At 39.6% G+C, this 24194-nt stretch overlaps 2 protein-coding genes across 2 annotated transcripts; both read right to left on the reverse strand.

The window, feature by feature from the left end:
• Window positions 1-537: 537 nt before the first annotated feature.
• lg10_11h5orf24 (linkage group 10_11 C5orf24 homolog) lies at window positions 538-8175 on the reverse strand. The gene is made up of 2 exons (XM_063488113.1): window positions 7936-8175; window positions 538-5725 (listed from the first exon to the last, which is right to left on the reverse strand). Exon 2 carries the CDS (start codon window positions 5720-5722, stop codon window positions 5099-5101), a length of 624 nt encoding a protein of 207 aa, XP_063344183.1. The 5' UTR covers window positions 5723-5725; window positions 7936-8175; the 3' UTR covers window positions 538-5098.
• A 180-nt stretch (window positions 8176-8355) lies between these two features.
• On the reverse strand, window positions 8356-23295 carry ddx46 (DEAD (Asp-Glu-Ala-Asp) box polypeptide 46). The gene is made up of 23 exons (XM_063487132.1): window positions 23181-23295; window positions 22851-23009; window positions 21360-21482; window positions 20862-20949; window positions 20518-20686; window positions 20073-20317; window positions 19589-19699; window positions 19252-19417; window positions 19011-19131; window positions 18623-18798; window positions 18284-18405; window positions 15512-15590; window positions 14510-14592; window positions 14139-14303; window positions 13862-14024; window positions 13313-13506; window positions 13049-13186; window positions 12542-12691; window positions 12165-12392; window positions 11722-11940; window positions 9543-9687; window positions 9057-9130; window positions 8356-8938 (listed from the first exon to the last, which is right to left on the reverse strand). Exons 1-23 carry the CDS (start codon window positions 23195-23197, stop codon window positions 8891-8893), a joined length of 3183 nt encoding a protein of 1060 aa, XP_063343202.1. The 5' UTR covers window positions 23198-23295; the 3' UTR covers window positions 8356-8890.
• Window positions 23296-24194: the final 899 nt, after the last annotated feature.

Raw genomic sequence — 24194 nt, forward strand, 5'->3', positions numbered from 1 at the left:
ACACTATACACACTATATGGACAAACGTATTGAGCCACAACTTTCAGTCTTTCAGTCTCATTGCCACAGGTGTGTAAAATCAAGCACCTACCCACACAGTCTGCCTTTTGTGAAAGAATGAGTCATTCTGAAGAGCTCACTGCATTCAATGGTAGTGCTGCGGTACCTCTGTAACGAGTCAGTTTTCATGCTAGATAAATTGAACAATCAGCTGTAAGTGGTTTTATTGCAAAGTGGAAGTGTTTAGGAACCACAGCAACTCAGTCATGAAGTAGTAAGAGCAGAGGAGGCATAGTGTTTAACAGTCACCAATGCTCTGCTGACTCTGCTGCGCTCCAAAGCTTTTCTAGTATTAAGATCAACACAAAAAGGCATGGGTTGCCAAACACAAAAAGCCCCTTTAAATATAACATGCAGGTGACCAACCTTTTGTCCATATATGTATGTTCTACTACAGCAGTTTTTTTTTAAACATTTAGCTTCTTTGTGACCAACCCCCCCCCCCCCCCCCCCCCCCCCCCCATGATATTTGTAGTGACATAACTGTTTCCCCCTTACTTGCTAAAAAAGAAACGCATATGAGAGCTAGCTAAGCTCTTTCAATAAAAATTTGAATATGCCAGATGAGGGTTTTTTACACATAATCTGGGTGTTTAGCTGTGAAAAACTGTTGTTTTTAACAGATTTTAAAAAACACAAAGTTTCCAAAACCCCACTGTCTATGTGCAAATATCTAGCTTTTAGCCGCTAATAGCAAACTAGCAAGATGTAAAGGTCTATTGGAGCTGCTAAAAGTGAACAAAGCTAATTTTGTGTGTGTGTTGTACATGAGGCAAAACACACAGTCATCCTATAATCTGAAGAAACACGGTTCACTTTTTCAGTAAGTTGCAGATGTTATAAGAACAGAAGCTACCCAGAAGATTGAAGAGCAGTAACAAAAAGCCATATTTCACAGCTTTTACTAAAAGGTGACTTAAACATGTTATAAGCAACCTTAACATGTCTTCAAATCTCCCTTTAAGTCACTGCGAGCCAACTTCACAATAGCCATTGTGTATGCTCTTATTTACGCTTTTCCTGCTGTGTCATATATTAAAATGTCTGCTGTGAGAAAGGCTCCCCAGTTATTTTGATCCTATCAGGGTTAGAAACAAATAATAACAATTTAACAAACACTTTAGCCACAAATACTGTGTAAAAAAACACAAAAAACCAAAAAGAAACAGGCACCATTTCCACCATAATCTCAATGGAAAATATCAGGTAAATATCAAACATGGCTATATAAGAATTATGGATAAAAAGAAGTCTAATTTTGAAGCAATTTAACATATAAATAGAAAACAATGAAAAGTAAAGTTTGTATTATCAACGTGTACTAATTTACAGTGTGCTCATTAAACACATACTCTCCCAGATGTAACAATGTAACGATGAAGCCAAACAATCATCTTTTATGGGTTAGTGGTTTGTTTGTTTTTTAACTTCCATTTACATTTTCACGCTCCGGCTGTTTTGTGAGGTTGTTCGAGTATTTTTAGATCAAGTCAGATAAGATCATATTCTTTGGTAAAGGAGGGTGAAGAGGATGTTTGTATGAATTACCTCTGATAACACTACGCACGTCAACAAACCAATGATAAAAGGCCTTATACACAAGTTTAAAAATACAATGATAAAAAGTGATAGTATCAAAGTTTCCACAGTACAATACATACAACAGATTATTGCACCAAATGTAACTATTTTAAATGTTATCATAGCAGAGCGACTTAGTGAAACTGTTTCACTTTCTCCACTCTCTGAATTTAAATCAACCCATAAATGAATAATACAATTAAAAAGCGAATGTTCAGTAGGGAACGTTTTAAAGACCAAAAATTATTATTTGCTGAATGATTAAATAAAAAAATTATAGTGGCAAGTAGTTATATAGCCAATTGGTCATTTTGTATCAAAATTCTCATTAACTATAAGTGTATTACACATGTTGTACAGTCACAACTATTAAACCAATAGAGTTTTGTGCATCTTACATTTACACTAAACTGGCATTTGCACAATAAATACTAACCTTAAACAAAAAGCGTGATTGGACTTTGTCATCGCTTAAAAAATAATGAGCTGCTTAAACTTTTCCTTTAGAAAGTTACATTTTATGATGATGATTTGCTGTGAGTCTCACAGCAGTGATGGTGTGATCACCAAATGTTGCTATCAGCTTGTCTTTCCTCTGGAGGAACAGCGCCCTCTCTCTGCAGATTTCCCACTTAAACCTAGAGGCCTGTAGTGGGAGACAGCCTCATTAGATGGTCTCATTTGTTTACTTTCAGCATTTTGTCCATACACTGCCTGGCCAAAAAAAACCAAATTTAACTAAGCAAAAAAAAAAAAAAAAGGAAGAGGCTTCTATTGAATAATTACTGCAGTGTTTAACATATTTCAGCTGACAGCAGGCTATTTAACCCAAACTATTAGTAGTTTCTTATTTTTCATCCAAGAATGTTGGAAGGGTCAAATTATTGGCCTCTTTCAAGCAAAGAAAACAACTAAAGAGACTGATAAAACTACTAAAACCGGGTAGGGGCTTTCCACGTTCTCATTACAGTAAGGCAGTATGAACAGAGTAAAAAGAACAGGACTAAACAAAACCACTTGTCAGTGAGCAGGTAAAAAAGGGCTTCAATTTCATAGTTAGTATAAAGATTGGACTCAGCAATGGAAAAATTGCCAGATTTAACCCTTTAACGCCTATTGTTTCATATTAAATACATTCAGTTTTTTGTGAGTTATATCATCAGTGTGATTTTTTTCCCAATGACAAACCTAAAAAAATGCATTTTTAAGCATTTCCTTTGAAGCCAGATGTAGCAAACACAATATAAATTAAAAGTCATATATAGAGATTAAAATTTAATTCATTTTTTCAAACAAATTTGCTAGATAGTTCAATAAACTCTCCATTTTCAAAAAAATCTTTCTAGCAATTATTTTATATTTCAGGCTTTCATAACCCTGCAGGAGCATGCAACTGTGTACGGACAAAAACTTGGTGACGCTGCATAAGCTTATCGAAACAATGCCATGGTGAATGCGAGCTGTCATCAAAGCTAAAAAGGCAGTGCAAGAAATTATTAGATTTTTTTTGACAGGCAGTGTATTTTCTGATCTGTGAGCAAGGATGCCAATAAGACTTTTGAGTCTTTAGCTGGGTAAAAGTGTTTAACACAAACTTTTAAAAGTCATATCATTGGAATTACATTCAGCAACACATTCATAGCAGATGAGATTCTGAATATCTGTGAATCTGTTCACTATCTTGGGACAAATGTAACACTAACGCAAGTTTTCATTATTTTACACCAACAAATGGACCCTGTGGTTTGACACAAAACAAGAACACAATAATAGGTAACAGATTTTCCTCTACAATGTGGCCCTTTTAGAATAAAGCAGTGTACCCTTTCTCTTACTTTATACTGACATCTACACACTAAAAACAGTCACACGGGTTTACATTTTGCCGTAGGAGTGATAAATGCAAAGCCAAAAATGAAGCTTTTAGATCAATATAAGGACATTTAAGCTGCGTTTCAAACACAAGTGCCTCCTAAAAACAAAACATGTCTAAAAGTTGTTCCAGAGCAGGAACAGTGAGGAAGGTCATATTTTTAAATGGGCATGTTTCTTTTTTTAAGAAATTAAGTTTGCCGTTCTTGTAAAAGTAAGCTGTGTAGAAAAAGAGCGCATTAAAAAAATGATTATTTTGGTATTTGTGCTGAAATTTGCAAAAGAATAGCAGACAAAAGCAGAGAGTGGAGAAACAAGTCCCACCACAAATAAGCCAGCAGGTTGCTGGGACTAGCTAGTGGCTGTGAAGAGTGATCAAGTACAAAAACACCATCCATCCAAATGTCTACAGCTTCTCTGTGCCGAATATGTAACAAAAAAGGCAACCACAGTCCACATTAGCTAATTTGTAGCAGGTCATCAGAGACGAAGGGCGTTGCTGTGAAGGTGTATACATTTTTTTTTAAACGTTTTATACTTTTAGTTAAAAAAAAAATACAAACAAAACCTTAGCTGAATAACAACGATCTGCATGTTGAGTCAGTGGTTTTGCATGCAAATAATATGTAGATATTTTGCAATGTGACATTTAGAGAATAAAATCTGTTTTTAGGAGGAGTTACATATTTTTAGTGTTACATGAGGAGCTGAGTGAAACTGGATCGGTCAGATTTTAGTTGTGGGATGCTGGATAAATATTAAGATTTCTACTTTTGAAGTGCCACTGAGCAAATCACTAGACTACCAACCTTTCCTCTATAACTATATTTCTTTACTTCCTATCAACCTGCCTGTTTTTCATGATGGCAGCTCATTTAAATTACAAGCTGCAGTTCAGCAATAATGTCCTTGTTTACATCAAACAAGATTTAGAATCGTTTCCATTAGAGGTTTCCTCGATAACCATGATATTTAAAAATAAATTATCAATATCACATCGTACATTATTGTGTAGCTGTTCTTATTCTATGCTTTTGCACGACTATGGTTACACACTCTCTTGCTACCTCCATTTATTTGGAGATTTAATTAAATTGCCTTAAAAGAAATTATGCAATAGACAACGGTATAGATGAACTTGCAAAATTGCAATAATATTGTCGTTATCGGCAATAATCATGAAGAGAAAATCTGACAGGACAGCCCAAGTTTCCAACATTAGTTGGCGTTAAAATGCTACATGTAACACTCTAAGACTTAACTACCACAGTAGCTGCTGGATAAAAGCCTCTTGTTCAATGAATATCTGGTATTTTTTTCTCCCCAGAAAACAGATACAGCAATGTGTACACTGTGTAGTGAAACCTTTCGCACACTATAGATCTCTAGCACTGAAAAACAGTAATTTTATCAGGTGGCAGGCACACAAAAGACAAAAACACGAATAATAGAAAAATCCTCCTCTCTCTCTGCCTCACAGCAGACTAGGAAAGTTTGCAATCACCCTCAATATGTGGCAGGAAACCTGTGCGTGTCTGTCTGTTATTCCAGAGACGAAGGGTGAAGTAGAAACGGGGTACAGGCTTTACTCATTAGCCGGCTTCTCTTTGCAGGAAGGTTCACAGAGGATTTCTTTGTGTGGTAGTGGATAGGGGAAAGCTGCTCCGCTGCAAGTGCTACTGTGAACCAGTTTGTTGAGGCGAGAGAGGCCCTTGATGCTGCCAGGAGGCCTCCCGGGGCTGACCTTATACCCCGCTGCTCTGGTTGTACCGAGCGGCCTTCCAGGACTCGTCTTGAACCCGGCAGCTCTGGTGGTGCCGAGTGGTCGCCCTGTGCTGGTTCTGTAACCAGCTAGCTTGGTGGTTCCCAAAGGCCTCCCACGTCTGCCTGTTTTCCCGACAGACTTGTTCTTCTTCTTGGCATCATCTGTTGCTTGATTGGTGTTTTTTAAGCCTGCTAGCTTTCCAGGCGAGCGGGGGTCACCCCCAAGAACTTCCTGTCTCTGGCACACCATGGGCTTGTGGCTCTGGGTGGGTAAGGCCATGGGAGCCAGTGTCATCTGGAGGGACGCTGGAGGGGGAGGAGGGTAGAATTTGCTGGCCTGAGAGGTGCACAGGTCAAAGTGAGCAGTGGGGTGGTGGCTGTCCTCTGCTAGGCACGACGGCCTGCTGTTCATGCAGAAGTCACTGGTTGTCACCTGGCGCATCATCTTCTGTTGGGGGTTGGAAATAATGCATCAGCATTCAAACATCAGGACTAATGTTTTCTGGATAGTGCCATGTCAGGTTAAAGTTAAAAAGCAACTCTACAGTTGAAACTGATCATACCCATATTTGCATGAAGACAAGAAACATGGGAACACTAAGACTTTAGTGAAATATTCTGAAAGCATCATCTGGTCTAATCCAGATCTACACACGGTGGATCTAATCCCATTCACTGTGTGTGTAAAACAGATTATTCTCATAAGAAAGGTTAAGAAAGGGTGCTGCCTATTTCTGAAGTTCGCTTCAATTTTGTGCTGCTGGTCAAAGTTCAAATTTAGTGTCAGCGCTAAATATTAAGGGCTCATTACTGCCACGCTGAGAGTAGAGGGCTGAAAGCATCCACTATAACCTGCAGTTATAGTGGATTTTTCCCAAACGACCACAAGGGGCAACAATGACCACATTGCACACTGAAAAGGGAAACTTCAAAGTGCATGAAGTTGGGAGACAATGCTATATCTGAAACATTTTAACAGAAAAAAGGACTTGAGGATTGTTTTGCTCTGCAGAGAAGGAGCAGCAGCATACTGTAATGTGGCTGTGTGCTGAAGTCAAGGTTATTACAATAAACAAACTACACAATAACAGTTTTCTCATGGTGTTTGTACTATAAGATAAAGACCCCAACAATCAGACCTCAAATAAAACGTAGACTCAAAAAGAAAGGCAAACTAAAAGAAACAATAATGGACTTACAAAAGTAACTATAATCAACAATATTGAGTAAATATGCTTAGTCTTAGTTAACTTGCACTACTTCTAAGCACTTTGTTTTCCAATGTGTGCCTTTCTCTTGTTTTGTATATGTTCCTCCAGTTTGTATATATTTCTCTTGTTTCTTATTTATTCCTGCTGTCTTACTCTTTATATTTTGTTCCTGCACAGTTGGCATGGAGGACTTATAACTTTGTTCTACATGTACAGTGACAATAAAGAGCTATTCTATTTTATTCAGTCATTTTCAGCCTGAGGAGGCATTGGTTAATCTGTTGGGGGTTTTTTTTTTTAATTATAATGACTGTGAGTCAACTGCCTTCACACAGTGTTGTCCTTGTTTTAAAATACCAGCTTTGAACTTCCTAATCTGCCTTTAATAATAATTAGCACGGAAACATACAAAACTAAACTAAAAGTAAATAAGAAAAACAAGTAAATCCACTCTGAAACTAAACAGAATTAAAACCAAATTAGAAATTTGGATTAATACCCTTCATGTAACAACAACAACAACCCCTAAAAGATTTTTTTTTTTTTTTTTTTTAAAAATACACTTCTGGAAATAAAAATATATTATTGTTATTATTCCTACTACTACCTATATAACCAAATACCTTTCATATAACAATAACAAAAACAAGTGCTGAAGCTAATAAAATAAACAAGAAAAGCCCCTCTGAAACTAAACATAATTAAATGTAACTTATTAGAAATACTGAAATAACAATAAAAAACAAAAACTATAGATCTCGATGAAAAACGCTTTGTTTAGAAACTCGAGTTCACATCTAGTTTGCTTGTTTACACGCAGACTTTCTCGTGTTATGTTAACTCGACTATGAAAAGCTGTTTCATAATTTAACAGCATATGATTGTATACGTCCCATAAACAGCTTCGACTTTAAGAATAAGGATAGACCTCACCAAAGTGGTGCTGAAGTGCCTTAGAGCAAGACCTCTCCTCTCGCCGGTCATAAAACCGTGTTAGACTGAATGCATTTGGCTGCTTTGCACACTTTAATTACAGTAATGAAGAGTGTAAATGGAGTGAAGTAAAGAGTGCACACAGCTGCTATCGCCTTTTCTGCAGAGGAAACGGGACGCAGGGAGGTGTGGACTTTCACCATCACACACGCTACACTGTCAGTAGTAATATTCATTCACAAAAAACAAAATGCACATGGATTCCGCATCTTTGCATTCAGACAAAACCTCCAGCTCTCCGTTAACGAGCAGCATCGAGGGCTGAACGTAGCCTCGTTCCTGGCCCGAATAACGGGCTCTTTTTTTTTTTTTTTTTTAAGAGACAGACTGGTTTACACTGTTTACAACATGGCAGCTGACCGTGGACAGAGCTGATTTAAGTGCTCGCATTTAAGCCGCATAACGAATCTAAATGCCCCTCCGGAGACCCGCGTTAGCGCTAACGTTACTGTACCTCGATTGTTCGCAGATCTCGGAGCAGAAAGGGTTAAGGAGCAAAATGATCTTTCATCCCCCTCAAAGCGCAAGTCGATCCATTTTCCAGAATATTTTCTCGCCACAGGACATCGGTTCGCTAACACACGATCACCGCATCGGGTAGTTTCGACGCGAGCGACGATGAGAGGTGAGATGTGGTCAGCTAGATGGCTCCTTTTTTCATCTCCCAGCTCCAGCGGTTTGGATAAGAAACGCAGCCATTTTCCATTAAAAATTAATAAGACAGCAGCGCAGTCTGAGCATGCGCACAACAGCAAACTGGGGATGTGAAGAGGTTATTCTCCTTCCCCTCCTCCTGAACTGCTTTGACGACCGAAAACGCTTTTTTTTGTCTCTCAAGTCCTGAAAATTCTCATTTTCACCAAACAAGCGGGAGTAAAGGCTCAAAAAACGACTTTATTTTTCAGATTATTAGCCTGAAACCGAGCCATAAAGCAGTTTTAATGCTCACCAAGCATCACTTCCCACCACTGATGAATAATATACAAAGAACTGCTATTAAATAATTAACATTAGCAGTCTGAACAAATACAAAGCACCTTAACAGACTGGAAACAAGTTTATTTTCTTAGCAACATTGTTTTCTTGGGATCTTTCATAAAGATGATGGCTGGTATGGTGTTCCCACATAAATGTAACTAAAAACATCCTATTAATGAAATCAGGGCTTATATTTAAAGACATATTGTGGATAGATCACTGCAGCATTGTGCTGGTTTGATGCTATAAAAATCAGACATTTATAAGTGGAGATTTGGGGGGGGGGGGGGGGCTCAAAAATGCAAACAAACAAAATGCAACTAAACTTGGGACACATTATAAAAAATATTGAGTAAAATATTCTTCAACAACTTGGATGAAACTGTGGAGATGAGGAATGGAAGCTCCTCCGGTGTGCCTCGGTTCATCCTCTACAGCACTTTGTACCGGCCTTTGCTCGTCGGCTGGTAGGAGTTTTGCTGGGGGAAAAAAAAAGAAGAAAGAAACGGGAATGAAATTAAACATTTTCTGCATAAAGTCACTGCACAATAAGAATGGATGACATGTTTTAACATGTTGGAGCAAAAAGATACTTACTAATCGGATGAGCTCTTCCTTGATTAGCCGTGTAATTTCTGTTTTGGCTTTCTGCACAGCCAGTTCATTTGCACCTACAACACAAACAACATGTTAATATTCAGTATAGGCTGCTCTGTTAAGGAAACTGGACACTCCATTAGGAAATTCATTGCCCTGAGGTAATTTAAAAAAAAAAAAAAAAAAAAAAAACTACTAAAAGAGAGGGAGGAGATGTATTTTGCAAGAGGCACTTTTAACAGCATGATTTAAGCCAACAAAAGTTTTTTTTTCCTTCTTTAAAACTTGAAAAGTCAATATCATCTGCTCCGTGTGTGATAACTAGTTTATAAACTTCCTGTGTTGTGCTGTTCTCAAGTTATCATGTTCATTGTTCGTGTTCACTGAACCTTAGAGTTCAGCAATTGAACAGCTGCCCTAAAAATATCTCGTTATATCAGGTGTCAGGACTTTAAAAAAAAAGGACAGACGTTCTTTGACACATACTCTCAATAGCCAGGTAGATCTTGCGCTCTCCTTCCTTGGGCTCTTTGCCTGGAGGGAAGTACGTTCCTCTGATGGTGATGGCAGCTTCAGAGTATTCACCGATCCTCTGCAAAGCTTCTTTAGATGTCACCTTCCACCTGGCAGTCTGAGGGAAGGAAGAAAAGGAAGATTTTATAAGCCCTTTTTTGTCTGCTTTATGTTCAGAGGAAGAAACAAAATACTTTGGGATTCTTGATTGTTAATCAGTCGTGACAAAAAACACAAAACGCTCAGTTTAAGCATCTGTCAGCTAAAAGATAAGCCCCTCACCCGGACAAAAAGCATTTGTATTGAGCATAAACATTTTGCCAAAAATTAGGAGAGCTTAGCTTTTTTAATCAGAGATTAAAAGAAAGTTATTTTCTTAGTAGCTTAAAGAAGTCAAGGATTTTAATGTCCAGTATTTTTTAACAGATGGATTTGTTTAATTTTGTACTCAAATTTGCATATGTTAGACTTTACATCATGATGCACCAACTACATGCAGGAGGTGAATTTTAAAGGAGTATAACAGGAATGACTACTAGGCCCTCAGGTCTCCAGCTGTCTGCGTCCGTGTTCGCAATGGAGAATAATCAAGACTTAAGTGTAAGCAAATCAGGAACACACATTCACAGATGTTTAAAAAAAAAAAAAAAAAAAAAAAAAAAAAAAAAGTACAAATGGCTTTCCAACTTTAAATCTGAAATTGCATTGCTAAAAAATGCGACAGTGTAAGTCTTACATAAACACTTAGAGAAACAACATCTCTGCTAGAAAAACTTGAACCCGTTTCAGTTAAAACCACAACTGGGAGATGGGTTTGGTGTGGTGTGCAAATCACTAAAAAGAAAGCAAAGAAAACACTCAAAGAGGTATAAAGTGGAACTGATGGTAGGTAGAATGCCTGCAGACTAAAAAGTGAGCAGACTCTAAAAATGGGAATCATCTCTCAGTTTTATAGGGGTTTTAGCAAAGCTCACTCAACACAACGTATAAAAAAAAAGCAAGATGAGAGAAGAAGGAGGTCTTAAAATAATGCACAAAGAATGACAGGATATCTGTGCATTTGGGAGGAAAAATAACTTTTGAAGGAATTTTGCTGGATTTTTGTTATTGCTCCCCACATGAAAGTACACTTTAATAATGGAAAATCTGGGTGTTGGAGGAATTGTGGCTCCCAAACTGCAGAGCATTATGTCTGCTGGGAATGTCAACACATGCAAAACTACTGGATGGAAACAGACAGGGTGTGACAGGGTGGATCGTCAACACTCACATATGACCTTATATCTGGATAACTTTCCACCAAAGGAATCAATAAATAATCATATTGATGTTGTTGTTTCATCACCTTATGATGTGTTATGATCCTTAGATTTCCCCATTACGCATTATTTAATAAGTTAATATTAATAAGTTAATTTTAAGTCTTTTACTCGTTTTTAAGTCCTTACATGGCCTTGCCCCACCCGACCTCTGAGCTGTTGTACTTCCCAGTCGCTCATATCAGCAGACCAGCTGCTCCTGGATGTGCCGAGGACACAGTGAAGGCTCGGGAGAACAGGGCTTTTGCCATGGCGACTCCCAAACTGAGGAATTCTTTGCTGTTAAAAAGACAGGCCTCTTCACTACCAGTTTGCGCTTATCACCCACCTCTTCATCTTGGCTTTTCCCAAGTGTGAGATGTTGATTTTACTTTTTGATTTTAAAGTTTTACTCGTGTTTAATTCTGTCTTGATGCTTTTATTTTACATTGTAATTTTAATTCTATTTATTTTATTCTAACATATCTTTATTTTTGTATCCAGAGGTTTTATCAGTGGTTGCTGTTTTTTAAAGTGCTTTAAATGAAGTTGGCTTGGCTTATCAGCGGCATGGGCTAAGCTAACAATCCAACAACAGCACAAACAGAAATAAGCTAGCATGCAGACAGCTGATCACCATATTTTTGACACCGACCCCTAGTGACAATACACAGCAACAACATCCAGATTCATTATTCCTTCCCTATGCTGTTTTTGGGAAATGACTTAGTCGAGTTAAACTACTGAAACCCAGCAGGTGTGAAAAGAAAACCTGAGTCCAAAAAACAAAGAGCAAAAATAAAACTGATCCTTGCTAAATATTTCAGTACAGTCCTGCGCTGTGTGCCGCTGACCTGAGGGAAGTCGTTGATCTCCAGCTCCTCTTCATATCTCCTGACTGTCTCAGCCTGCTCAGCCGCCTGTCGCTCCTCCTCCAGCTTCTCCACCGGGGTGTAGTTGAGCTTTGCATTGATCTTTTCTGCCAGCTGCTCCGCGATGGTTTTGGCTGACACTGAGGGGGTCATGATGGTGCCGCCCCGCAGGATGGCGTTGGTTGCCTGTTGCATCACATCCTGTAGACACAGAGTAATTGTAATTGTCATAATGCAAACAAAGTTTTAATTACCAGCTGAGGTCCTAGGATTTTTATGATTTGTAAACTCAAACCTAAGTATTGGACACAATAAAAATTAAACCTAAGTGGTTAGTCTGAAAAATCACAAGTCAGCAATCTCAGCTGTGTCATGAATACGTGCACAACCATCAGCCTCATGGTGGCACTGGAGTCTTGACGTACCTGAGCCTCAGCGCCCAGGTTCTTCTGAGCGTTGATCTTGAGCGCCAGCCTTTTGGCCATTTCCAATTTCTGGATGTTACCAGCAGACGTAGGCCCGAGTCCTGGCAAACCTCCGGGGGCGGCCGCTGTGGCGGCAACAGCTCCAGCTGGACCAGCAGCCGCGCCGGGAGCAGACAGATCCTTCACCCTCTTCTTGGAGTTAAACATACTTTCGATTTGCTCCTCAATCTGAGGAGGAATAACAGTTAAACATGTTTAATAATTATATAACTGCAATTAGAGGACAAAAAAAAACTTGAAGCCAAGCAGCTTAGCAGAGGTAAGTAAATAATTTAAATAAAAAAAATTTAAATCTCCATTATTTAAAAGTTACTTACATCCAGGGCTCCGTCCTCATCGTCAGAGTCCTGCAAACCAAGAGCAGCTTTCTGCAGCTTCTTCCTCTCATTGGCCAGAGCATGCTCAGTCTCATCAAACTTGAAGCCTTTTCCTGAGAAACCACTGCTGCTCTTAATGGTCTTACCCTCCTGCACAGAGCAAAGGGAGGAAAGAAAGAAGCTTTTAAGTTTGTCACGTTGTCTTTCTAGATCCTTTTAAATCTGCTTACTAACTGAGACACCAAAGGTCAATCTAATTTTATCCCAATTAATGTTAAGTATTTATAATATAAGAAAACAATAAATAAATGAAACATGAAGTATAAAAGCAACAAACTAGCACCATGTAACTGTAAAGAAAGCATAAAAATGAACACGATATTTAAGCTGATGCATTACATGTGCAGAAAGACGCTGCTAATACCTTCAGAAACTTCAACATATGTTTCTCCCTGGCAGTAAGTACTGCTAAAATATACGATTGCCTACTGTGGGTCTTTATCTTACCGCTTTCTGTTGGTCTTTGAAAGAGGCCCAAAGCTGCTCCAGTTCTGGTGGGACCGGAGAGCCCGACAGCTCCAGAGCTTTAATGATATCGCCAGCATAGCGAACCTGATCCTCCGTGATGAACGTGTAGGCGTACCCCTGAAAAGCAAATATGTACAGATTTAAACATGATTACCACCAACAAACAAAACACCCCAAATGTCAACATGAATTTCCTAGTTTTTGATGTCTAAAATTAAATGAGCTCCCTTTAAAGGGGCTGACCTTGTTGCCTGCTCTGCCCGTGCGCCCGGCCCTGTGAACGTAGTCCTCGTAGTGGTTGGGACAGTTGTAGTTGACCACCAGGATCAGCTGCTTCACATCAAGGCCTCTGGCTGCCACAGAGGTGGCGACCATCAGACGACACGCTCCATTCTTAAAATCGTTGATGATGCTGTCTCTGTCGTACTGATCGATTCCTTGGAGACACAGAGAATTACTACTTTGTAGTAAATGTGGCCATGGCAGAACAGAAACCTCATGGAGAAAAAAATATAACTGACTGATTGTATATTCACATTAGGAGGACAAAAAAATATGAATTCATGTGGTTTGATGAGACTTTTTAATATTCCTGGTTGTTGTTTAAACAGACTAGATCATCCCAAATACCTGAAATTGAAAAGTGATTGACAAGCTGATAGCCAATGAAAATTCAATGTGATGAAAAAAACTAATGAGGCTTCTAAATGAGACTTGAGAAACCAGAGGGTGATGTCACAGTAGCTTTGTTATTCATTATATGGCTGTCAAAGTCAAAGTGTGGCTCAGTACCTCCATGTAAAGACATGCAGGGGTACGAGGCTTTCATCAAGTCTTTGAGCAGTCCGTCTGCGTGCTCCTGTTTGTCCACAAAGATGATAACAGATCCTTTTTCCTGGTAGTGACCCAGAATCTCCAGCAGCTTCAAGAATTTCTTGTCCTCATCGATTACTAGCTACAGAAATAAAAACAGATACTTTTAAAAAGGGGGGAATTAAAACTGAACTAGTAAGCAGAGAAACTGAAAGTGAAAGTTACTGTTTAGTGAGATGTAGTGCAGATTGCTTACCACGTGTTGCTCCACATCAGAGCAGACGACACTGCGGCCTCCCACCTGGATCTCCAGGGGCTTTGACAGGATCCTGCGAGCCAGCGCCTCCATGGCTCTGGGGAAAGTTGCTGAGAACATGACCGTCTGACGGTCTGGACGCACGTTGTCAACGATACGCATCACCTGGTGTGTGAATCAGAGGGGGAAAAAAAATATGCGAATTTTTGTCACTGAACATTTTCTTTTGCAGGTTCAGAGTTGATTTGTCCTGGCTTTATAAAACGTGTTGGAGACAACCATTCCTCAAGTGCTAAACATTATACACTAACAATGCTTCATTTGATGCTGCTCATTTGTGAAAAGCTGTATGTTAATGTATAATCACCCACCTGTGGCTCGAAGCCCATGTCAAACATCCTGTCTGCCTCATCCAGGACCACATACGTGACTCTGCGGAGGTTGGTTACCCGACCTACACATTAAGGAAGACGGGCATAAGGAAATCAGTTAAATATGAACAATGTCAAGGCTTAACAGGCATCCTGCCCTTCTTTACATCACATGAAACTAGTCTAACAAAACACATAAGCTTTTTCCATGATACAACTACTTGATAGAACTGGGCAATAAATCAAGGCATCCTAATTTCAGCACATTTTTCAAGTGGCCAGAGTTTTATTGCATTGGTATTTTAGGCTGTTCATTTCTTTGCTCGTCTTGCGTACCATCTCAGGGGCAACTGGGACCTGTAAAACATATAATACAAGAGATGGAGCCACATCAAGCACTATCTGAGCGAGCGCCTTTTCACCTACAAGGGAAACATATTACAGATTACCTCGCATGTGTGGAAGCAACAAGAAACCCCTTCTATCATACTAACTGCTACACACGTGTAATAGCTACTGTCTAAGTACATTAATAGTGCTTTTTTCACATTTGTATGCAAAGGCTCAGTGCTGCACAGGACTCTACAATCATATTTACTCCCAGAAGCAGCACATTAAGTCAAAATAACCTGACATGATGCAAAACTCTGATATAATACAGTGCATACCCCTGACCACCTTAATCCATGTTACGATACACTTATCAAACATTACGATTGTTTCCTGCTTGAAGTCAGAGGAACCGTGGAGGCAGCACCAGGTCCACCTACCTGTACTTGGCCTGAGCTTCGGGAATAACACATCAGTCTTGTAGATATGAGTGATCCCAAAGGTGGTCAAATAATGCCAACAGTTTAGTAAGTAGTACTGATTTGGTTCATTATGTACTGTATCATACTGTCACATTTAATCCATGCAAAGCAACAAGGCATCAAATGTGCAGATTTGCATTTATGTCCTATAAGGACAGAGAAGCGACACGACCAAGAGTGATGAACTCACCGCTGTTGGCCCCCAACATGTCAATCATTCTTCCTGGTGTGCACACGATGATCTCAGCTCCTCTCTTCAGCTCAGCGATCTATAATACAGAAGGCAGCGTTAAGGAAAAATACACATTCATTTTTTCTTTCTGCTGTAGGAGTTTTGAGGGAGGAACAATGTCCAGAATTTAAACACTCATAATACCAACACAAACACAATAAAATGATTATGGTGCACGAGGAGCGTATACAATAATGAGCAAGTTGAATTTGGAAGTTTCTGCTACTGGGTCTCAAATCGGTGTTTCCGCAAAACCTAGTCAAAATTCTTCAAATTATTTTACAATATATTTTTTAAGAAGTCGCAGCCATGCATGTTCTTGTTGAAATATATACAAGACTTAAATTGCAAAATAGTTTAGAAGACCAATTTTAGGTTGGTATTTTATGCCGTTACTTGATAGTATAAAAGATAGACGCAGCCACAATGTCGTCACCTGCTGTTTGGTGAAGTTGAGTTTGACATCACCACCTTGGTGTTTTGAAATTAGATGTGAAAAAATGAGAGTCACACTGAGGATATCACCACCTGGTAAACAACCTGGATAATCCAAGTCGTTAGCCAGTGAACATAACCTGGATATTCCTCCTTTCTGACTACGAATGGCCATCATTTGGACTAAAGTCTTCAGGAAAGCGCTTACAGGTAACAGAGTAAAGGAAACCAAGGGCTGTTGTCACCCCCTTGCTGCCCATAAAAAGAAGCAGGTTTAATCTTCTACTCCACCTCAAAGTTAAAGTGGAATTTATGGTTCAGCAGGGGGAGCTCACTCACAATATGCTGGAAGTCCAGGGATAGCCCATCTACGGTCTACCTGCACAGAGCTTTTTGTCAGTTGAGGCAGCGAACAAATAAGTGCTACAGCCGGTCTGTGGGCCACTCTTCTTGTGCTGTTGATATACAGTATTTTTTGACATGCACTACTGGCATTTTGGAGGACTGCATGGAAGTAAATTTGCAGTGTGTGAAAACCCTTCTCTCCACTCACTGTCCACACAGAAACCTGTATGTGGATGGAACAAGCGGAACCACAATTTGCTCTGTAGCCTGTGTTATACTGTCAATGTTCACAGCAGTCCTGTCAGCAGTTATTATAGCAGCAGTTGTTCTTTTGTTGTTGTTGTTTGTTTTTTAAAAAACAACCTATTGTAGTTTCCCACACTATTACATCAACATCAGCCTGAATCATTAATGCAAGGCAAGATGGATCCATGCTTTCACGTTGTCTATACCAGAATCTGACCCTACCATCCAATATATAAATCCATTTTTGGCTCGACTGAAAAGCATGAGCTGCTATGTCAGATAGTAAGTAAGTAAAGTTTATTTATATAGCACCTTTCACAGACATATGTCACAAAGTGCTTTACAATGTAAAAACATAATACAGTCATAAAATACATCATAAAAACCCTGGTCTAATTAAAAGCTTTTTGAAATAAAAATGTCTTTAGCTGCTTTTTGAAGGTCTCTACTGAGTCCAAACCCCGTAGAAATAGGGGAAGTGCATTCCACAGTCTGGGTGCAACAGCTTGGAAAGATCGGTCCCCTCGGGTTTTAAAATGAGTGTGGGGGACCACTAAAAGGTTTTGGTTTGATGACCTCAGGTTACGAGTGGAGGTATGTGTACGAATCAAATCAGCAATGTAGGGGGGGGCCTGTCTCTGTAATGCTCTAAAAGTTAAAACTAGAATTTTAAAATAGAACCTGTATCTGATTGGTAGCCAGTGCAGCGACTTTAAAAAAGGGGTCATATGAGCACTCTTGTTTGAGCGGGTCAGTAGCCTTGCTGCAGAGTTTTGAACAACCTGTAGGCGGGCTAGCCCTTTCATGTTTAGACAAGTAAACAGGCTGTTACAGTAGTCAAGTCTTGTAGAGATAAAAGCATGTATTATCATCTCGAGTTCACTTGTTGACACGATGGATCTAAGTTTAGAAATGTTCCTCAAGTGAAAAAAGCAGGTTCTTACTATCTGATTTAAATGTCCCTCCAAAGAAAAAGCTTCATCAAAAATAACACCCAGGTTTCTAAGGTTATGTTTCTGTGAGGAACCTAAGTCACCCAGTCGCCGTTTAATATCGGGTATTGCACTGCCTGGTGCAATAATCAAAGTTTCTGTTTTGGCCGGGTTTAGCTGTAAGCAATTATTGTTCGACCATTGTTTAATGTTGGTTAAACAGTCAATCAGATTGGAGAGCTTATGAGCTTCAGCAGGCTTAAAAGAATAATATAGCTGAATATCGTCAGTAAAAAGATGATAAGATACTTCAGGAAACTGCTGTATTATCTGACTTAAAGGAAGAATGTATATTAAAAACAGAATAGGTCCCAGCACAGAGCCCTGAGGAACGCCACACAACAACTCTGTAGATTCCGGCATGATCTGGTTAACACACTTAAACTCCTTTCAGAGATATAAGATGAAAACCAGTCTAGAACAGAGCCAGACATCCCAACCAGGTCTCTGAGTCTGTTTATCAGGATGGTATGGTTGACTGTATCAAAGGCTGAGGTAAGGTCTAACAAGACTAGGACTGTGTATTCTCCGGAGTCTGCTGACATCATAATATCATTAGTAACTTTCAGTAGTGCTGTCTCAGTGGAATGCAATTTACGGAACCCAGATTGAAAACGGTCATGGATGTTATATTTCTCCAAGTATGCCAGATGGACACTATAGGTCTATTAAACCTCTAAAATGATGTAGTTGTGCTACAGCGCACGCTTACCTGTTCACTGATACCCGTGCCTCCATAAACACACACCACCCTGAGTCCCAGCGGTTTAGAGAACTTCTTACACTCCTTTGTGATCTGCAGAGCCAGCTCTCTGGTTGGAGTCATAATTACAGCTGTGTAAAAGGGAGGAAAAACAGGATAATTGGATTGTTGTCATTAGGAAAGACTGTAGGTCTTCATCTGACCTACAGTTGGGTTCTGAACCCGGACTATGAAAAGCAAAGGAATCAGACAGGATTCATATGTTTTTATTTGAATGTGATCAAAAGATGAGTTTATTTATATTTTAGCGAGAAGCCCAAAGGAAAAATAAAAGTTCCTGTTGCTTACAGATGGGGCCCTCGGATTCCTCCAGGGGTCTCTGGTCCATGATGTGTCGGAACATGGGCAGCAGGAAAGCTATGGTTTTCCCGCTGCCGGTCTTAGCAATACCAATGAGGTCTCGGCCCGACATGATGGCAGGGATGGCCTGGGCCTGGATGGGTGTGGGTTTCTCATAACCGTGCCTTTAAAAGAAAACCATGAGCATCTTGTCAGAAAGAGTCATACTCAATCCCAATATATTAATTATATATATTTGTGGCTAGTCTTGAGTGAATATGAATGGTCATATTTATTGTCTTATTAATGGATTTTATATAAAGAGAAAAGACTGCTCACTGCACAATGATTTTCAAACATGCTTAAGCCATTTACACACACAGAGACACACACTCACTTCTTCAGGGCGTTCAGGATCTTCATCGACACTCCACACTGCACCCATGTCTTGATGGGTTTGGGACAGCCTTTCCCTTTCACCGTAATGCCTTCCAGTTCCAGCCTGTACGCATTCACTTCTGTATTTATTTAAAATAAAATAAATAAATAAATAAATTGAATAAAGAGATTTTAAACAGGTAATTAAGCATGGAAAAACAAGTCATTTATCATAGAACAGATATGGTTTTCTCACTGACCTTCTGTAGTCATCTTGGCCAGCTCGGGCACCTCTACGTAGAAGTTTTTGCGGTACGGTTCATACTGGATCTTTGTGTGGTCAACAGGCTCCAGGATCTTCCTTTGTTTGGTCTGGAAGCCTGTCAGAGCCGTCTGGAGATCAACCTCTTCTTCCTCTGATGAGTACTGTCAAACACACGAGCATGATTTGTTGTTATGTCATGTTAAAAGATGATCCCATCAGCAGAAAGCAGATTAATTACTGAGGATCTCTGTTTCATTCATCTCAGCTTCTCAGGCAGAGAAAGAAGAGGTTTAACCTTTATTATATAATCAAAGCAAGCATTAAAATCTCACCTCCATGGCATCCTGGTCATTCTCCATCAGCTCTCCCTTCTTTTTGTGCGTGTGAGGTCCTTTTTTGGTTTTAACGACTGTCACCACTTTGGTCACCGTCATTGCACCTTTCTGCAGAAGAAGAGAAGACACACATATCCATCAGCAGAAGAACAAACATCCATAAAGGCAGTATCTGGTCTGACACTAGTAGATGAAACAGATGATAACAGGAGATCCTTTCCAGTCTATTTTTCACAATGTTTAATCCCTGAAAAGAATGGACCAGAATATGCAGTGAAAAAACCCCCAAAGTTTTTAGGTGTTCCAGTGATGAACACCTAAAGACAAAATGATAGCAACACGGCAAAAAATGCAAAAATCTGATCTTCAGATCAGATATCAGTACGATTATGTCTCAAAACAATAGATATCGGAGAAAACTACCTGGTCTTTGGGCCACATTATTCAATTTTACCTAACTAATGCAGTATTTTGTCCTCACCTTATCATTTCCTTTCATGGCTCCAATGTTGAACTTCTTCACTTCCTGTTTCACCTCCTCCATGTAGGCGTCCAGGGGATCTATATCATCCTCCTCTGTCTGCTGCTCCATGGGAGTCTCCTTGTCCTTATCGTCATCACCCTCTTTCTTACCGTCCTTTAACTCCTTCTCTTTCCTCTCCCCTTTCCCGTCCGCCTCCTCGTCATAATCTTCCTCCATTACAGCAGAACCGTCCTCGTCATCGTCTGAAATGAAGAGTTAATTAAGGTGCTGGACAAAGATAAAGCTACAGCAAGTATTGGTCAGTTAGCTGATAAAATTAAAGCAAATAAAGGGTGACTGATTGGTTTATCACACAGATAAAGTTTTGTTAGACACAGCTTAAACCATTTAAACCACTCGAGAAGTCCAAAGTAAAATGTGTTTCCTTCAGTTACTTCCTCACCATCATCGTCCTCCAGGCTCCATTTCTTGCCCTGCTTCATCTCCTCCAGTTCTTTCTTGATCTCTCCGATGTTTTCGATGGCCTTCTTCCTCTGCTCTTCCCTCCACTTCTCCACCCGCTCCTTCCTCTTCCTCATCTCCTCCTCCAGTTTGTTCTGGTCAAAGTCTTGCTGCATGAAAACAAAGGAAAAGCACAAATATTTTACTTCTCGTTATGTTCTTTACTTACTTGCTTATTATTTCAAACAAAGAGGCACTTTGAAGTTCTTTCTATGGGGAAAGAAAAACATGAAGAAAGGACAATGGCATTCAAGCTAGCAGAAATAAACATATCAACCAACTTACATCCTCAACCTTTTCATCTTCTTTCTCCTCTTTAATCTTTTTCTTTTCAGATATAGGCTCCAGGGTGTCCTTCTCTTTGCTTTTAGCCCTGCAAGGGAAAAAGAAAATAAGACAAAGTGTAATAGATTGGATTATAGAATTGCTCAGATTAAGCAAATCTTGCCAATCATCCATCCAATTTACAAGGCCTTTTATACTGTTCATCACTTCTAGAGGTAAGTTTAATCTTTATAAAAATGGAAAGCTCCATATGTTATATGGTGTTTCTTTAACTGTGGCCAAGCTCTGAAAATAAGCCTCACATTCTGGCTGCTAATAGTAATCATAGCATCTTTACATGACATGTAAAAGAGCTACAATACTCTAACCCTAAACGCAGCCCCTTTCACAACATATAATTATTTATCACTCTGCATGCCAGCAAAAGAACACAGAGAAAGTACAGAGTAGAAGACTCTGTGTGTTTTCAATTTCACAGAAGGGAATTTAAAGCCTCACTTTTCATCCTTTTTACTGCTCTTGCTGGGGCTACCAGAGCGGGACCTCCGGGCTCGGCTTCTGCTGCCCGACCGCCTCCTGTCTCGGCTTCTCGACCTCCTCCTCTCCCTACTCCTGGAGCGCCTGGAAGCCAAATGCAAACATATCACATGTAAAAGGACAAATCAACAGGGAGACAACAGTTTTGTCAGTTTCAGCTTTTTAAGTGTGCTGATGCGCATCTGAAAGTAAACCTCACAATAGCTTAATCATAATAAAACTGTATCATAAAAAAGTGCATGAGAGTTTTCATTGTCTCAATTCAAAATGATTCTTTGCCATCACTGTGATTTTTATCCACTGTCCTTCTGGATTTGCAAAATTCAACACATGTGAAAGTTTTAGTTCAAAAGAATTTTCAAATCTATGGATGCAATTCTACTGAAATTAAAGATAATTACCAGACAGAGCAACAGCAGTAAACAGTTTTGTTATAAACTAAATTTGGCTTCTGTTCATCACAGACCTAAGCACCGTATGGCTTGGACATATAGCCTGTTGTTTTTTCCCCATTAAAGCAGGCTATTGTCTGATGGAGTTTATCAAAGAGTTTTTGGTGGACTCTGTTGTCCTAATGTCTCTGAAGGAAGAAAAAAAAAATTGAGAATGTGCCCCTCTCCAAGCAGACAATTGACCTTTTCTCATTGGCTCTGGACAAGAACTGTAATGTCTGCAAGTCAAGTTACCCATCTTTGCAAGTGGGAAAACAAAAGAGTTTGAGATTAGCGAGTGTCCCAGGAGTGATTTATAAACAGAGATACCTGCATGCTGAAGCTGAAATGGGACAACAGGCAGGCTACAACCAAAACAATGTCAGACTTTTGAAACAGATGCAAGATAAAGTGACTGAAATGAACCCAGAAATGCAATTGGTATTCTTGCATCGTATTATATGTCAGGAAGAGTTGTGCAAGTCTGCACTAACCATGTTGTTGATGTTGTAAAAAAAAAAAAAAATTAATAATGGGCCAGGAGCACTGAGTCACAGACAGCTTGCGGCTCTTTGGATTCACTACAGGGAAAGAATATTTTAAGTAAGCATCACTGCTGGGTTTTGGTTTGTTTGTTTATTCTGCTCTCAAACAGGAGACGTTTCCACATATAAGTAGACATGCTCATAAGATGCTGGATCTTATTTGGATATACCTTTATATTTGAACAAACCAATACAGATACAGATCCTCTCTGAGCAACAATCACATGTTCAGTGTCATTTGTATTTCCACCTACAATATTAACACACACTAGCCAAAAACACAATATATCTCTATGAAAAAAGAGCTGGTCATTCTGCCTGCATATGGTTGCAAAGTCAGTATTGTTACACCGGATCAAAAGAGTGACCAGAAACTTCACTTTGTGTTCAGGCTGTAAACACCAGAAGACTTCAGTCCACTTCAAACTTTATTTATTTACGTGTACACTTAAACTTAAGTTCAAACCACCACACACCTGGCTCGTTTTCTGTCTCTGGAGCGCGACCTGCGGCGATCCCGGCTCCGTGACCTCTCCCTCCGGCTCCGCTCGTCTTTCTTGGAGCGCTTGTCCGGGGAGCGACTCTTTGATCGGCTACCCGACCGTCCCCGAGATGCGGAACGTTTCCGGTAATGCCTGTTGATTAAAAAAACACATGATATGAGAGATTAGCTCTTGGTTAACGTGCATAAACATCAGTACGCTTTTAGCCAGCATGCTAACGCTAATCTAAAATCGCTTCCTCAAACAGAAGTTAGTCACACTCGATTCACCAGCACCAGACTAACCGGAAAAGTCCAGACATACCTCGACTCACGTCCCATCTCGAACCCACGCAGATAAGTCTCGTAAAAAAGTGAAATTAGTTCTCAGAAAATAAACGAGTCTTGTGCGTCGAGTGGATGTTTGTGTGTTTGAACCCGCACGTAAAAAAAGTGCGACTCCACAACTCCTAAACTCTACGGGTAAAAGGTTGCTGCGCCACCAAGTGCTGGGAGGTCAGAAAACCCCAGCCTTATCACAGGCTGTGTCGCAGGGCTTTTCATTTGTGAGCGGTTCCCGAACTTTATGAAGATGATTTCATTTTCATTTATTTCACCTTATTCATCTCTTTATCTTTCGTCGAACTGAAACATTTTAAAATTCTCTCATTCTTAAATATAAGATGTATTAATTGGAGGATCAGTGGTTTATTGGTTCCACCACAGAGTTATAAATTAAAAACCTATTTATCTTTCTTGTTTTCCACACTACTGGGGTGAATCTGAATGCAAAATGTTCAACGTAGCAAATACTTGCCAGAAGATTGGTTAAATTTCAATATGAACCATAAATAGTAAAGTGAAAGAAGAGTAGTAACCATAAAGACAAGTACATATAACAGCAGATCAAATGACTCCAATAAGTTTTGGGGGGGTGGGGGTTGCATATTTGTCACACGTGCATTTTCAGATCATCAAACAAATGTTAATATTACACAAAGATAACCCGAGTAAATACAAAATGCAGTTTTTAAATGATCTCCAAAAGTTGATTCTGTTTATCTGGACGTAGCGTTTTGTGGGAGAAACGTTTTGTCACTCATCCAAGTGACTTCTTCAGTCTCAGCTAACTGCAGGTTTCCCCAAACCTTATAAACAGTACATTTGCATAATGACTGAAACCAGCCCACTGAAGTACTGTTTATAAGATTGGGGGAAACCTGCAGTCAGCTGAGACTGAAGAAGTCACTTGGATGAGTGACAAAACGTTTCTCCCACAAAACGCTACGTCCAGATGAACAGAATCAACTTTTGGAGATTTACTTTCCTGGATGATTGA

This window comes from Pelmatolapia mariae, linkage group LG10_11 (genome assembly GCF_036321145.2).
Source record: "Pelmatolapia mariae isolate MD_Pm_ZW linkage group LG10_11, Pm_UMD_F_2, whole genome shotgun sequence".
Classification (NCBI taxonomy): domain Eukaryota; kingdom Metazoa; phylum Chordata; class Actinopteri; order Cichliformes; family Cichlidae; genus Pelmatolapia; species Pelmatolapia mariae.

Coding starts and splice junctions, on each gene's coding strand:
- lg10_11h5orf24 (XM_063488113.1), bottom strand. CDS start 5,722: ATGATGCGCCAGGTGACAACCAGTGACTTCTGCATGAACAGCAGGCCG.
- ddx46 (XM_063487132.1), bottom strand. Junction 18,406..18,622: donor GGAATCCGAGGGCCCCATCT/GTAAGCAACAGG, acceptor CCTTTTACACAG/CTGTAATTATGACTCCAACC. Junction 9,131..9,542: donor GATCTACCTGGCTATTGAGA/GTATGTGTCAAA, acceptor TTTGTGTTGTAG/GTGCAAATGAACTGGCTGTG.